We start from the raw sequence: 15,109 nt of genomic DNA, 5'->3' as shown, positions 1-15,109 counted from the left end.
AACAGTTGGCCGTGCCTGGGCCTAGACAAATTCAACCTCACTGCCTGGAGGTTAACCGCGCCATACGCGCAGACAGAGGATTGTCCCAGGGAGTGCTAAGTACCTTAGCCCATTCAAGAGCAGAGGCAACCAATCAGAGCTACCAAAGGATCGCCCGGATAGTCCGAGATTGGTGTACAGGCAGCCACCGCGATCCAGACAGAGATGCAGTCCTAGAGTTCTTACAGAACGGCCTGGAGAGAGGACTAGCACCTGCCACCCTCAAGGTTCAAGTGTCAGCTCTATCTGCTCTCCTGGAGACATGGTTATCACAAGATCCTCTTGTCAAACAGTTCCTTAGGGGAGGGGGGGGCTGCCAGGTGGGACCTGGCCGCGGTTCTACAAGGGCTATGTGCGCCCCCCTTCGAACCATTATCTGAAGTGGACTGGAAGTACCTGTCATTTAAGGTGACTTTCCTGCTGGCAATAACCTCCGCGAAGAGGGTTGGCGAATTGCAGGCCCTAGCGGCCTCCGAACCTTTCATAACCTTCTTCCCTGACAGGGTACAGCTAAGGTTCGTTCCGGGATTTTTGCCAAAGGTACCAACACTTCAGAACACCAACCAAGTGATCACCCTACCGGGCTTCTTTCCCTCTTCTGCTACAGAGCAGGAGGAGAAGCTACACACACTGGATCTGGTAAGAGCACTACGTATTTACCTAGACCGTACAGCACCATTCCGAAGATCAGAGAATCTTCTGGTTAATGTGTTTGGCCACAATAGAGGCGCTAAAGCATCAAAGGTAACCCTGTCGAGATGGATCAGAGAAGCTATCAGCTGTTCCCTTCGGGCCCAGAATCTTCCTGTTCCAGATTTCTTACGAGCCCATGCCACCCGAGCAGTGGCGACATCATGGGCAGAGACACGGTTCCTCTCTCTAGAGCAGATATGTGCTGCAGCCTCATGGAGCTCACAGCTGACTTTTGCCAAACACTACAGATTGGACTGGCGTACGGCCGATGCTACAGCGTTTGGGCACTCCGTCTTGGCATCAGCCTGCCAGGAGGACCCGCCCTAGGGGAAACAATACTTGCTAAATCCCCAGTTGTGCTGCTGTTGGGCGTAGGGGGAAAGAAAGATTATGAATGATAATCTGTTTTCCCTTAGCCCAAACAGCAGCACAAGGCTCCCTCCCTAAGAGGTGCTATTGTACAGATTTTGTGTATGTGTGTGTAGCTCTTGGCATAGATTGCTCTGTATATCATACTTGTTACTAACACAAGGGAGGAGCAGGTCTTCCGGCCTCTTATAGGGTTCAAAAGCTGTTAGGTAATTAAAAAATCCACCTGTCCTAACAGCTCATAGGGGCAGGAATACCCCAGTTGTGCTGCTGTTTGGGCTAAGGGAAAACAGATTATCATTCATAATCTTTCTTTCTGTTTGTGTCATTTTTCAAGATCTTTAACTGGTCAAATTTTTATTTGCCTTTAGAGGCTGAACACCCACTCTGCCTAATACAGAGTTTGCTACACTTATGTCCAGTCTAGAAAAAACGGCAGCAGTAAACTCTTTCCTGTCTGTATAGCTTGTTACATTGTATCCACGGAGGAAAATGGTGAGGCATTTGATGTGGAATTTCAGCGCTGAAAAAAAAGCCTCCCATTGACTTCAATGGGTTCTGCTAGCTTTTTTTTTTTTTCCCACTAGCTGAATAAAAAGCTAGTAGATCCCATTGAAGTCAATGGGAGGCTTTTTTTCAGCACTGAAATTCCACACCAAATTCCTCACCATTTTCCTCCATGTGAATGGATCCTATCAGTCTGGAGTCCTGGATTAAGCTTTAGTTAGGACTGGTATGTAGACTAATACACTGTTACAATCCCTCACCTCTGAGAAAAGACCATTTTCAAGCTTTTGAATGTAAACCAGAACATTGATCTTTACTGGTGGCGAATAGAAAACACATTCTAATAAAATGTTCTACAGTAATTCCGTTTTCTCCACGTGAGCTTGGACAAGCGCTTTATAGCGGATTGGACCCAATGAAATTGTTATTGAGCAGGAGAAGATGAGCAGATTGATATATAGTTTTGTAGCAAAGGATTCCGTATAACCTGTCCTTTATTCATTTGCTCTGTTCTTCCTATACTTAGAAGAGGTAATTTCCACAAAACTATATAACAACCTGCTCAGCTGCTCCATATCTCACTGTAACTTGCTACCTGCACATTGGACCGTATTTTCATGATGAGAGGTTCCCTTTAAGTAGGTCACATACATGAAAACTGTCAGTGGGATGATGGGGGTAGTCATCAAGTAGAATGTGTTCAGCGTTGTCCAGTCCGGTTCCCTTGAAGTGTTTGCTCTTAGTTAGCGGCTGACACATGTAATGTTTCTGTACCATTAAGCAGCATTAACATGCAGCAGCGGATGTGTATTGTTGGTTAATTAAGCGCAGCTCCGGCTACATAGAACACCGTCATATCCAGCACGGTCATTAGTTATATGTCAGGAGGACTTTATATTTGCAGAGAGGATGAGAGGATCCTGCTGTCTCCTGGCAAACAGTTCAGCAGTCACGTTATGTCTCAACCTCTTCCATCCAGGCATCTCCACCTTATTGAGGCTCTTCCCAGTACTCTGTTGACCATCATCTTCTTGTAACTGGTGGTTTAGTTACTTTGTAGTTTAGAATCTTCTGTTGTTACTGTTAAGTAATCATCTCTCTATTGACCTCCTGCTGAGCTTCTGCTTGTATACAGCAGCCAGACTGAACAAGCAGAGCTGTCATGTAAAGCATGAGGGAGGAGCAGCAGCCTGAATCACTGAAGATGTTCAGACTCCAATAGATACTCCAGCTGATTAGGAGTCTCTACTTATTGTAGTGCCCTGGTGAAGCAGGGCTGCAAAGTATGGGAGGGAAGAAACAGAGCAGTTGTTATGTTTCTTGGAAAGCTGAGTTTGTAAACATACCATGGCGTCTCTGCGCACATCTCCTCCTTCTCATACTGAGCATTGGTGTACTCTCATTCTTCATCTTGTAACTCCTGGAAACAGCACAGATGATTCCCTAGGGCTGGCATGTTTCAGCTCTGCAGCGAGAGCACTCTTAAGCATTAAACATTGTCTCCTGGCAGTTTCCTAACACAGAACAACATCTAGACAGATGCCAGGGGAACTACAGATTCCAGCATGCCATGCAGGGAATGCCTATTCTTTCTACAATGAGCCATTCTGCAGTTTTCTTAGACTGTGCATCTCTCCTCACAATTTTCAGGATCTTGCTTGCTGTCCTCTTTTATACATACAGATGTTTAATAATACGAATTTGATTGTTACATAAAAATATGAATTAATATGAGTGTTATATGTTTTGCAGGAACGCCATTGAGGAGGGGAAAGGAATATTCTACAACATCAAGAACTTTGTCCGTTTCCAGCTTAGCACGTAAGTGATTTTACCAAGAAGCCATAGCAATCAGACTTAAGAAGCCGCTGCTCAGCACTGTTAGGAATCCTAAGACACGTGAAATATGTACAGTCCACCTCCATATTGACACATAGCTCCACCTTATTGTTATTTTGTAGATCAGAAATACTTGAACTGTGCCTGAGTTATGCCATATTATACTCTGCAGTCCTGGCCTGAGCTACACTCCTTTTGGCTGCATCTTGAAATATCCCAGCTGTATGGTGACATGGACACCCCTAACAATGCAGCATATTATGGAAACTGAGCTACCTTCTGCAGCATTGCATTGTGGGACGACTAGTGTTATGGTGTTTACACCAGGAACTTTACATATATTTCTCAGTGCACTGTAGCAATCCTCTGGCACTATCACACAATACCAGTAGCTTTGTAAATGCAGCTTTGGATGTAACTGACTAATATACACCGCGTTACAAATTATTATGTAAAATATATTTTTCTCTGATTTTCCTAAATGGCTAATCAACCACTAGAGTATAAATCTAATTTTATTGGACAAGCCTCCCAATGGTAACATTTGTTTTCACAAATTATTATGCAAAACAGAATTTCTAAACAATATATAGGTTGTTAAGAACTGAAAACGGTCATTTGTTGAATTTGCAGCATTGAGAGGCCACAGTTACTGAAATTAAAAGCTATTTCAATCAAAAACCTCTTAACAGGCCAAGTTACGTGTGATCATAGGACCCCTTCTTTGATATTGCTTGCAATTCTCGACTCCATAGTACTTGTGAGTTTTTGGATAGTTTCTTCTTGTCTTTCTTTGCAGCATGTCAGAATAGCCTCTCAGAGCTGCTGTTCTGATGTGAACTGCCTCCCTCCCTCATAGATCTTTTGCTTGAGGATACTCCAAAAGTTCTTAATAGGGTTGAGATCAAGAGAGGATGGTGACCACTTCATGAGTTTTTCTTTTTTAATGGCCATAGGAGCCAGAGACTCAGAGCTATTCTTCTTCTGCATGAGATGGTGCATTATCATGCATAAAGATGATTTTGCTACAGAAGGCAATGATGATTGCCCAAAACACGACTCCGCCACCTACTTGCTGATGTGGCTGCCTTGTTAGGACATGGTGGACATCCACAACTCCATCCACCTGGATTATCCAGGGTGGCATGGCACTCAACAGTATAGAAGACCGTTTCAAAATGAGTCTCCATGTATGTCTGGACACCAACAGCTTCAAATACTTGTTTGCAGCTTTGTAATGGTATTTTAGCAGCTGATCTCTTACTCTGATAAATTTGTCTGGTAGAACCTTTCCTCATTACGCCTTTATCTGCACAAACCCATCTGTGCTCTAAAGCCACAAATCTCTTCACAGTATAATGATCACGCTTGTCCAAGGCATTTGCAATATTTGACACTTTTCGGCAGCAAACCCTTTTTCTTTCCAATATTGCTTAAAACCTGTGGCCTGATTAATAATGTAGAATATCCTTCTTAGGCGAAAGCCCCAGGTTTTGGAAGCAAAGCATTTTTTGTTGCAGATTTTGCTGCAGTTTTTTAAGCTAAAATCAGGAGTGATTTGGAAAGGAATGAAATATAAAGGAAGCTCTTAGAAATTTACCTTCTGTTAACTCCATTCCTGACTTTGGCTCAAAAAACCCCCAAAAACATACAGTAAAATCTGCAACAAAAAAAGGCTGCATTTCCTAAGGCTAAAGCCCCACGTAGCGAGCAGCAGCAAAAAAGCACTGTGGGAAAAAGCACGGTGGCAACGCATTGTGTTTTTTCTGCAGCGCTTTTCACAGAAAGCTTACACAGGTTTTCTCTGCAGACTTGCTGCTTCCATAATACCTATAGGGAAACCACCGGCGTTTCTGTAGGTGTAATTGACATGCTGTAATTTCTAAAACCGCAATGCCATGTGGGTCCTTAGCCTAAGAGCATTCACACGATGTAACGCGGCGCTGATTCTTGCACGATAACTCGCGTAAGAATCAGTGCTGCAAAACAGAATCCCATTGAGTTTAATGGGTTCCGTTTAACGCGCGTAATACATTGAAATAAATGGGAGGCTTTTTATCCCATGGATTTCAATGTGTTATGCATGTTAAACTGAACCCATTGAAGTCAATGGGATTCTGTTTTACAGCACTGATCCATACGTGAGTTATCGTGCAAGAATCAGCGCCGCGTTACATAGTGTGAATGCCCCCTTAAGTAGGTTTCCTTTTAATCGGGCTCACCTGGCAAACACAGGTGTTTGAGATTGCTCTCAGTGATCCAAGGAGCCCTGAGACACAAGACCAACCAGGGTTTTAATTGAAAAATAAAAAATTACATCTTTAAAACACAAAAATTTAATTTGCATAATAATTTGGAATGCGGTGTATAAGACAGAATGACAATCATTTACATTACACCCTAATTCTGCTTGCTCGCGGCTAGATGATTGAGATTGTCCATTATGATCCAGTTTGTCGAGTATTTGTAGATGGGGTGCAGCACCTAATAGTGTTTGGGGGATGCATGTATGTCTAACTGCTGTCTGTTCTCCTCCAGGAGTATTTCTGCACTGAGTCTCATCACATTGTCCACCATCATGAATCTTCCAAACCCTCTAAACGCCATGCAGATTTTGTGGATCAACATTATCATGGATGGACCCCCAGCTCAGAGGTATCACTAGACTGATATGAATTGACCATTATTGCACTTTTTAACCCGAGAGTGAGTGAGTATAACACAGAATGTAACTCTGGGTCAGGCCAGTATGAATAATGTACACAGTGACTCCATCATCAGAATAGTGAGTTCAGCTCTGAAGTATAATACATGACTTATTCTGTACTGATCCTGAGTTACATGATTTTAAACATGGCAGAGGTAATGTCCAGCAAAAGCTTCAGGATCTCTCTGAGAAAAGTCACCAAGTATAGCTGATCATAAAGACCTTATAAAATATACTAAAAGCCAAAATAAAAAACAAACAGAACTAATGTATGCTCACACTGCTTTGTGCTGCAGATTTTGAGGATTTTTCAATCTTAAAATATGTGCCAAAAATCATTAAATCTGTCTCCCATTGATTTGAATAGGTACTCAGTCACTAGCTTTTTAATGAATTGGATGAGCTTCACTGCTTCCGACTGACCACGGCTGTCAGACATTTATGATGAGTTGGAGCAGGATGCCGGCTGTGGAAAAATTGGAGTCTGAGTTGGTGCTTTGGCCTACTGACGCCAAAGGCTTGACCTGACACTTGGACCAGTGGCATAACTAGGAATGTTGGGCCCCCATGGCAAACTTTTGACACGGGCTCCCACCCGCCCCCGAAGACATCGAGTGAACCCCCTCCTGGCATAGTGGCCCCTGGACACAGTATGATGCCCCATAGTGGCCCCTGAATACAGTATTGTGCCCCATTGTGGACCACCCATGAACAATTATTCTACTTTGGGGTCTTTTCAGACCCCAGAATATAATAATCCGAGACCTAGGGGAGGATAAAAACATAAAAAAACACTGTTACTTAATGCTCTCTGGGCTCCAGTGCACGCCTCGGTAATGTCGGCCATCTTCAATGATGGACCAGACGTCACCTGACTCAGGCCGGTATCGTGACGTATAATGACTCTGGCCTAGGCCACATGACATCTGTGACATCACAAAGTAGGCACGAAGCCTCCCAGTGCTAGGAGAGGTAAGTAACAGCGTTTTTTATGTTCCCTCACCTCTCCTAGCACTCAGATCATTATACTCGGGGGGGGGGGGGGGGGGGGTCTGATAAGACCCCCTGTGTATAATGATAATGTTTGTGTGGTTTGTGGGCCTGCAGCCTCACTTAGGACAGCAAAACCCTACATGTAGGTTTTTGCTGTCTGCTTGAAAAATCGGACTTCTTTGTGAATGGACAGTTAAGGACACCCATGGACAGTAAAAGAACGCACCCGATGTCCATTTAAATCAATGCAAAATGTAACGGACACAGGTAGTGTCCGATGCTAATGTCTGCGCAAGATTTTGCTCGGACATTAGCATCGGACACTAGCTGTCGGACACCGACAGTAGTGTGAACGCTCCCTTACCGATCCCGGCTCCTGCTCACAGCCTCCGCAGAAGAAAAAGCAGGCGTACGTGAGCAGGAATCAGGATAGGTAAGTAAATAGGGTCTTTTACCTGCTGATGATGATGTATGTGCTTGTGGAGTATTTAGGTACTCGGCAGGCAACAGACAAAAAAACCCAAAAAAACGCAGAAGTAGCAGCTACTTCCGGGCCCCCTAATGTCCCGTGCCCTGTGGCAACCTCTACCGCTGCTACCCCAGTAGTTATGCCCCTGATTTGGACCTAAAGTGATGTCACTGTAACATTGCATCTGCTAATAAGTGAATCTTTACAGAAATAACCGCTGAGAAGGCCACATTTCTGTATAACCCCACCCTTGAATCTGCACCTGAACACGATAAACACCCTGTAATATACTGACCATTTTTTCCTCTTGTTAAGTTTGGGGGTGGAACCTGTGGATAAAGACGCTATCAAGCAGCCCCCTAGGAACGCCAAGGAAGCGATCCTCAGCAAAGCCTTACTTCTGAAGATTCTGCTCTCGGCCGCCATCATCATCAGTGGGACACTCTTTGTCTTCTGGAAGGAGGTGGGAACACTATAATTGTCAGACAATTAGCTGGAAGTCAAAAGATGCTGATTGTGTTTGGGGAGGACCTTAGTGCAGCCAACAACCATCAATTAATGACTAAGTGACTAATTCCCAAAGTGAGGGGGAGACACAACGCCATGACTCAGATCATTAATTCATTAGCTGCAGCAATTGAGGGTCTGAATCGTCTGCAGAGGGGATGGGAGAGTCAAGGGATCTCCTGCTGCCGGTCCAGGAGGCGTAAAGATTTAGCATCTCCTACAGTTATTGGAGAAATTCATGACACCTCCAGTAAGTTGCAATTAATAACAAATATATATGCAACATCAGCAGTGTACACAGTCTGAACATTTTGGTCATAAGACCTTCATCAACAGTTATCTAGAATCAAATATGAACAAATAATTTGATAAAAGCGTGGATGATGGACAAAAAAGATACGTGTAAAATAACAAAAAAGACATAAATATGATTATATACAGTAGGACATGATTCATAGATAATAGAGTAATAGAAGATACCTTCAGATAATATAGGGAAAAAGTACTTAACATGATCATAGGAGTGTATATATAGATATAGAGATATATATATTCAAGATAATAAATGAAAGCAATATAACTAATATATAGAAAGACAGCTGTAGAGAGATAGTGAAGTTCCATAGAGATATGATTTCAGCAAGCCTGTGGATCTCCACTCTGTGCAGTTATCTTCTCCCTGGTCATCTTGTATTACTGCCTTGCTTTAACTTGTTCTGTTCTTTTCTGGCTTCATTCCTCCTTTTGTTCTCCTCTTTGGTTATACTGCTTCAGCCCTGTCTCTGTACTTTACTACCCCCTACTGGCTATTTATTGTATTATTATGTTTCTATATATATTGCTTTCTTATTATATTGATTTATATATTCTTACAAACATGTTGTTTTTCTTATGCTTTTACCCTATATTAAATGAAAGTCTGCTATTGTCTTGCTCATATTATTCTATGTTTAATTTAATAGTTCATTTTTGTCAATTAACAAAAAGAAATGAATGAACAAAAGAGAAATGTAAATTGCATCATTTGGCATGACCACCCTATGCCTTCAAAACCGTATAATTTCTTCTAGATATACTTGCACACAGAATTTTGAAGGAACTTAGCATGGAGGTTGTTCCAGACATCTTGGAGAACGAAGCACAGATCTTTTGTGGATGCAGGCCTGCTCAAATCCTTCTGTCTTTTCATGTAATCCCAGACAGACTGGACAATGTTAAGATCACGGCTCTGTAGGGGTCATTGTCATCACTTCCATGACTCTTCCTCCAAAGGGTGGGGGTCACTCCAAGTATCGATCTGATTTAGGGTTCACTTTTGTTCATTCACTTCATTTTGTTAGTTGAGAAAAATAAACTGGTGATGATGGTCACATGATCAAAACTGTTGGACATTGTGTCTAAGAAGCCACAATTACCTATATAAATTTTGCCCATATGCCTGTGATATTGTATACAAATAAAGGTCTGCAACTTGATGACAATGCTGTGAATATCACTGATCCTTGGGTTGACTGCAAGACCTCATTCACGAGCACCCCACACACTTTACAGGGGAGTGCTGGAATAATACCTACTTGTGTCTTCTATAGGTGCTGCAGCACAACTCCCAGCATGCTTGTTATTGGTCCTGTATGCCTTTATTACCTCCCTGGACACGAAGGCTGGGTTCACATGGTGCTTTTTAAAATTAAGAACTGCCTAATTTTTATAAAATTCCTGTAATGCCTCGCATATTTTATGATGCACTTCAGCTGTAAGCCAATGGCTATTATATGGTTTTCAAGTTAATCGTTATTGGCTCAGAAATCAAATGTATAGTAAACTGTGCAAGGCAATACTACACTTAAAGCATGCAGTTCTTTAAGTGGTTTGCCCATCTATGCAAATTATCTCTTAGCCACAAGATATTGGTGGGGGTCAGATAGCTCGGACCCCCACTGATCACGAGAACATAGGATGAAACAATGGCAGTGAAGGCCATGGGGTAGGGCCTTCTTTGAGATTGCCAGTGATGGCCCCCGCCCATGGCATTGGTGGGCAAACCTTGTTAATTAACAAGAATCTGAAAAGATCTGTGTAAACGCAGCCTATGAGGTGTGGTCCAAGTGGATATTTTCTTTAAGGGCGACCTCTGTTATGGAAATCACATGACCCATTTGGGACTTTGTGGAATAATTCTCACTTCTGCACTCAGATTCCAGATGGAAAAGTAACCCCAAGAACAACAACTATGACCTTCACCTGTTTTGTGTTTTTTGACATGTTCAATGCCTTGGCGTGTCGGTCACTGGTGAGTGCAACTCCAATATCTTTGTTCTATGTATTGCACTGTATTTGCTTGGGATTTACAGTATGGAATGTTTGAACTAACCATCAAAGGGGTTTGTCCCATTAAGGACTCTTATCCGCCCCCATACACAACTACTCCATTCATTGCTATAGGGCTGCTGGAGATTGCAGTGCATAAAGAGTAAGAGTCCTTGATGGGACAGCCCATTAAAGGTTATCAATCTTTTCCAGAATAAAACAATTTTTGAGATTGGCATCTTCAAGAATCGGATGTTCTGGTACTCTGTCATTGGTTCCATCCTGGGTCAGATGGCAGTCATCTACATCCCTCCTCTGCAGAAAGTGTTCCTGACACAAAATCTCCATGCACTAGGTGAGTCTGGGGTGAGGATCTACAACCCAATTTTCCTAGGATTCTGCAAGGGAGTTCTTCCTATTAGTATAGTGATGTTAAAGCCTTCAGACTTGGTAACCAGACAGATTTGTATCCATGGCCATATTGATGCTTTAGCTTTATTAATTGACGCTCCAGGCTCTAAAAATTTGAACAGGTTTATAATGGGTTAACAAAAGAAGCTCCTTACAGTCTCTGCTTTGTGGTCCCTCTCCACACATAGGAATGGTAGGCTTAGGGCGCATTTATACGGAAGAAAATGGTGCTGAATTTGGTGTGGGATCTGACTTGGTGTCAGTCGATGAGATGGGTCTCTGCTGATCAGGGCCGCCATCAGGAATTTTGGGGCCCCATACAGCCCCAAAAAGTGTCTGCCCCCCCCCCCCCCCCGCCATTTTAAAACTACTTTATTTTGCGACATACCAATTCTGTATTACATTTTCCTCTATTTAGCAGCATTACAAGGCTTCATCAGATTCTATTTGCAGGTACAATCTGCTACGTGTGACAGCGTCTATAGAGAGCCAACACCATTTATAACAGCCCTCCTAATAAATCCTCAGGGCTTATTCACATTGCGTTTTTGGCCTCCCTTGCCGGGATACGTTGGTAACCAGTCAGAATCAGCTGTCAACTTATCCCTGCACGAAGAACTGGCCATTAAAAAAAAGGGGGGCCTGCAGTTCTCTGTGCAGGGATAAGTGGGGAGCTGATTGTGACTGATTACCAATGTATCCCGGCAAGGGAGGCCAAAAACGCAATGTGAACACTCCTTTAAAGTGAAAGTCCCACCCCCAAACAGGCTTTGGAGGTCTTGTGTGCTTTGTAGTTCTCCAGCTAAAAACTTATATATTATATACTGTATTATTGCCCCAGTTCCCTCTCCGCAGTGCCGCACACTCGATGTCCCAACAATCCCCCTCCCCCCCACCTTCTAACATCTTTCCACTGCCCCCTGTACCCATACCTCCCAACTTTTGAAGAACCAAAAGAGGGACAAAATTCAGCCCCACTCACCGTTATGTTGACTCCACCCATTCTCATTAATTTTTCATGTGCCCGCACACAGTATAATCCTCCTACAGTCACCCGTACATTATATGTCCCCCCTCTATCTCTCCCCCAGCTTCATATACACCCTTCATCTGCACCCAGTTTCATGTCTCCCACCCAATCTCTGCCCCCAGATTCATGTCCGCCCATCCATTTCTGCCCCGTTTCATGTTCCCCCCCTCCATCTCTGCCCCCAGTTTCATGTCCCCTCCATCTCTGCCCCCATATTCATGTCCCTCCATCTCTGTCCCCATATTCATGTCCCCTCCATCTCTGCCCCCATATTCATGTCCCTCCATCTCTGCCCCCATTGTCATGCCGTCCTCTCCATCTCTGCCCCCATATTCATGTCCCCTCCATCTCTGCCCCCATTGTCATGTCGTCCTCTCCATCTCTGCCCCCATATTCATGTCCCCTCCATCTCTGCCCCCATTGTCATGTCGTCCTCTCCATCTCTGCCCCCATATTCATGTCCCCTCCATCTCTGCCCTCATATTCATGTCCCCTCCATCTCTGCCCTCATATTCATGTCCCCTCCATCTCTGCCCCCATATTCATGTCCCCTCCAGCTCTGCCCCCATATTCATGTCCCTCCATCTCTGCCCCCATTGTCATGCCGTCCTCTCCATCTCTGCCCCCATTGTCATGTCGTCCTCTCCATCTCTGCCCCCATATTCATGTCCCCTCCATCTCTGCCCCCAGTGTCATGCCATCCTCTCTCTGCCCCCAGTTTCACGTTCCACATTACACTGACTGACTTACCTTCTCCTTCGTTCCCTCGCAGCTCTCTGCGCGCCTCTCTCTCACTGGCGCACAGTTATAGACGCGATGTGACGTCATCACATCGCGTCTACAAGCCAGTAGCGGAGGCGGCGAAGCGAGGAGCTGACACAGGTCAGCTCCTCACTTCAGCCGCATATGTGACAGAGAGAGAGGCGCGCAGCGGCGAAGCAAGGAGCTGACCTGTGTCAGCTCCTCGCTTCGCCGCCGGCTACTGGCTTGTAGACACGATGGCTGAAGCGAGGAGCTGACCTGTGCCAGCTCCTCGCTTCACCGCTGCCGCCGGCTACTGGCTTTTAGACGCGATGTGATCACATCGCGTCTACAAGCCAGTAGCAGCGGCGGCGAAGCGAGGAGCTGACACATGTCAGCTCCTCGCTTCAGCCGCATTTGTGTCAGGGAGAGAGACACGCAGCGGCGAAGCGAGAAGCTGACCTGTGTCAGCTCCTTGCTTCAGCCGCGTATGTCTTCAACTCAGATCTGCGTCCAATGGATCCAGATCTGAGTTGAAATAGGACATACACAATGACTGCTACGGGCGCCAGGGGGCCGGCGCACGGTGGCGGGCCAAAACCGCCCCCCCCCCCATTTTTCAATTTGGCCGGGCCCCTGACGCCAGTACCAGTAGTACTGCCCTATCGGTGGCCCTGCTGCTGATGCAGCCTGCTATTAGCTTAGTGGTCATTTCCTTAGTGTTGTAAGGGGCCATAAGGTAGAGACCAGCAAGGGGGAGCAGGCAGTCTTGACGGAATCAGTGATTTTTTTATTTTTTTTTCTTTAACCTGTTTTGAGCATGTCGTCAAATTTTCTCTGCCAGACTTTTTTTTTTTATATTAACCATCCTCTCTCCCACAGATCTCCTCTTCCTCACTGGTTTGGCGTCCTCCGTCTTTGTGGTGTCGGAGCTGATTAAATTCTGTGAGCAGTGCTGTTGCCGGAAGAAGACAGTCAAAGTCCTGGAAGAAGAAATCTAATGATGACTGTGTTATTCTTGTCTCCCTGCCCTCACGACACTGTGACCTGCCCCCCAACAATGTGCTCTGCGCCGTTCGCTATATTACGTATTTATGTAAAGTCACACTGCTGTTTTTATGGGAGAAAACATTTAACTGGCATGAAAACTGGAAAGACTATAAAAAGAAGTCCACAATCCCAAGTCAGAAGGAAAAATCATTTTTATTTTTTTTTTTGTATTTTTCAATTAATTTACAATTAAAGACTAATCATTTATTTTTTAAATAACACATGAGTCTCCGAGTCAATACAATGCTTCCCCCTAGAGGCTGAGCAAAGCATAGCACCATCACAGTGGCAACTCAAACAGGAGTCCAAACTACACCATGGGGTGGGAAGATTATAACTGTTAGAAGGGATCCATACACAGCAGATTTGTTGCAGAAATGTCTGTGACTAAATTCACTTCCATTCCTCAGAATGGGTTTGTTTTTGCAGCACACACATGGATTTTGCAACCCCTAGTCAGATTAATGGTACAGTTGCTGAAATTTCTGCTGTATGTGAATAGGAGATGAGTGTAAAGGATTATGCTTGCAGAACTATTACATTGCACAGAGCTGTAATATGGCTGCCTTATGTGTGCTGGTGTACTGGTGAACGACACTCTGATATTCCTCAGTACTTGGAACTAAATCCAGAAGATATTTCTGTTTTATGCACTCCTTTTCTTTCCAGTGCTGTCAGCCTAAGGCGATCAACTCTTCACATTATTAAGGGGTTTAAACAAGGACAAAAGGGGTACAGACGCTGCAATGGATAGGACTGAAAGCCTGCAAGAGTAGATATTTCTTGATAAAATCCTGCTCATTAGGGAATCCAACACCCCCCCCATGCATATGAATGCCATTTCCTTACAGGCTAGTTTCAACAAACATTTTTGTCCATAAGTGTTACTTACTTCCATGGATTCTGCACTGAAAAACAATGGGGAAGATTAAATTTTTACTATTGCTTTTAAAGAAATAAAAGATGCTCTGTGAATGGTTGCTATGGGCAACTAAAACAATTTTCATAAATCTGTCGATGGGTCTAATCCTCCTGCAGATCTGCTGCATATCAGTGGCAGTCGTCCGAATGTCAGCCTCAAATTTCTACTGCAAACCTACAAATTAAGTCCAGACATATGAATGTAATCTTACAATATTGAGAGGAGAAAAACAATGAACCCTCATCAACCAATATTCACAAGGCATTGTAAGGAAGACAAGTAACCAGCCAGAAAATGTAAAAGATAAATGTACCTCTGGTCCTGTGGCAGCACTTGGTGTAGGCTAGGGTTCACATCTGCCGAAACTGCTGAAAATCAAAGGAGGACTTTTCTCTCCAATGGTGTTTGTATAAAAACGTCAGAAACCCGGAAGACTTGGGGCCACACGGTGGCTCAGTGGTTAGCACTGCAGCCTTGCAGCGCTGGAGTCCTGGTGTTCAAATCCCGCCAAGGGCATAAAAACCA

The 15,109-nt window shown here is 44.2% G+C and overlaps 1 protein-coding gene across 1 annotated transcript in view; it reads left to right on the top strand.

Annotated features, from left to right (window-relative positions):
- The window catches only part of ATP2C2 (ATPase secretory pathway Ca2+ transporting 2), a 64,774-nt gene extending 50,908 nt beyond the window's left edge, over positions 1-13,866 (top strand). Inside the window, 6 exon segments of the mRNA XM_075282183.1 lie at positions 3,361-3,429; positions 5,986-6,102; positions 7,932-8,079; positions 10,318-10,413; positions 10,644-10,785; positions 13,495-13,866. Of these exon segments, the coding sequence (XP_075138284.1) occupies positions 3,361-3,429; positions 5,986-6,102; positions 7,932-8,079; positions 10,318-10,413; positions 10,644-10,785; positions 13,495-13,613 (691 nt within the window). The 3' untranslated portion in view covers positions 13,614-13,866.
- Positions 13,867-15,109: the final 1,243 nt, after the last annotated feature.

The sequence above is a fragment of the Leptodactylus fuscus genome, chromosome 7, assembly GCF_031893055.1.
Source record: "Leptodactylus fuscus isolate aLepFus1 chromosome 7, aLepFus1.hap2, whole genome shotgun sequence".
In the NCBI taxonomy this organism is placed as follows: Eukaryota; Metazoa; Chordata; class Amphibia; order Anura; family Leptodactylidae; genus Leptodactylus; species Leptodactylus fuscus.
The sequence above is the reverse complement of the archived record's forward strand: the minus strand, read 5'-3'. Positions and strand labels throughout refer to the sequence as shown.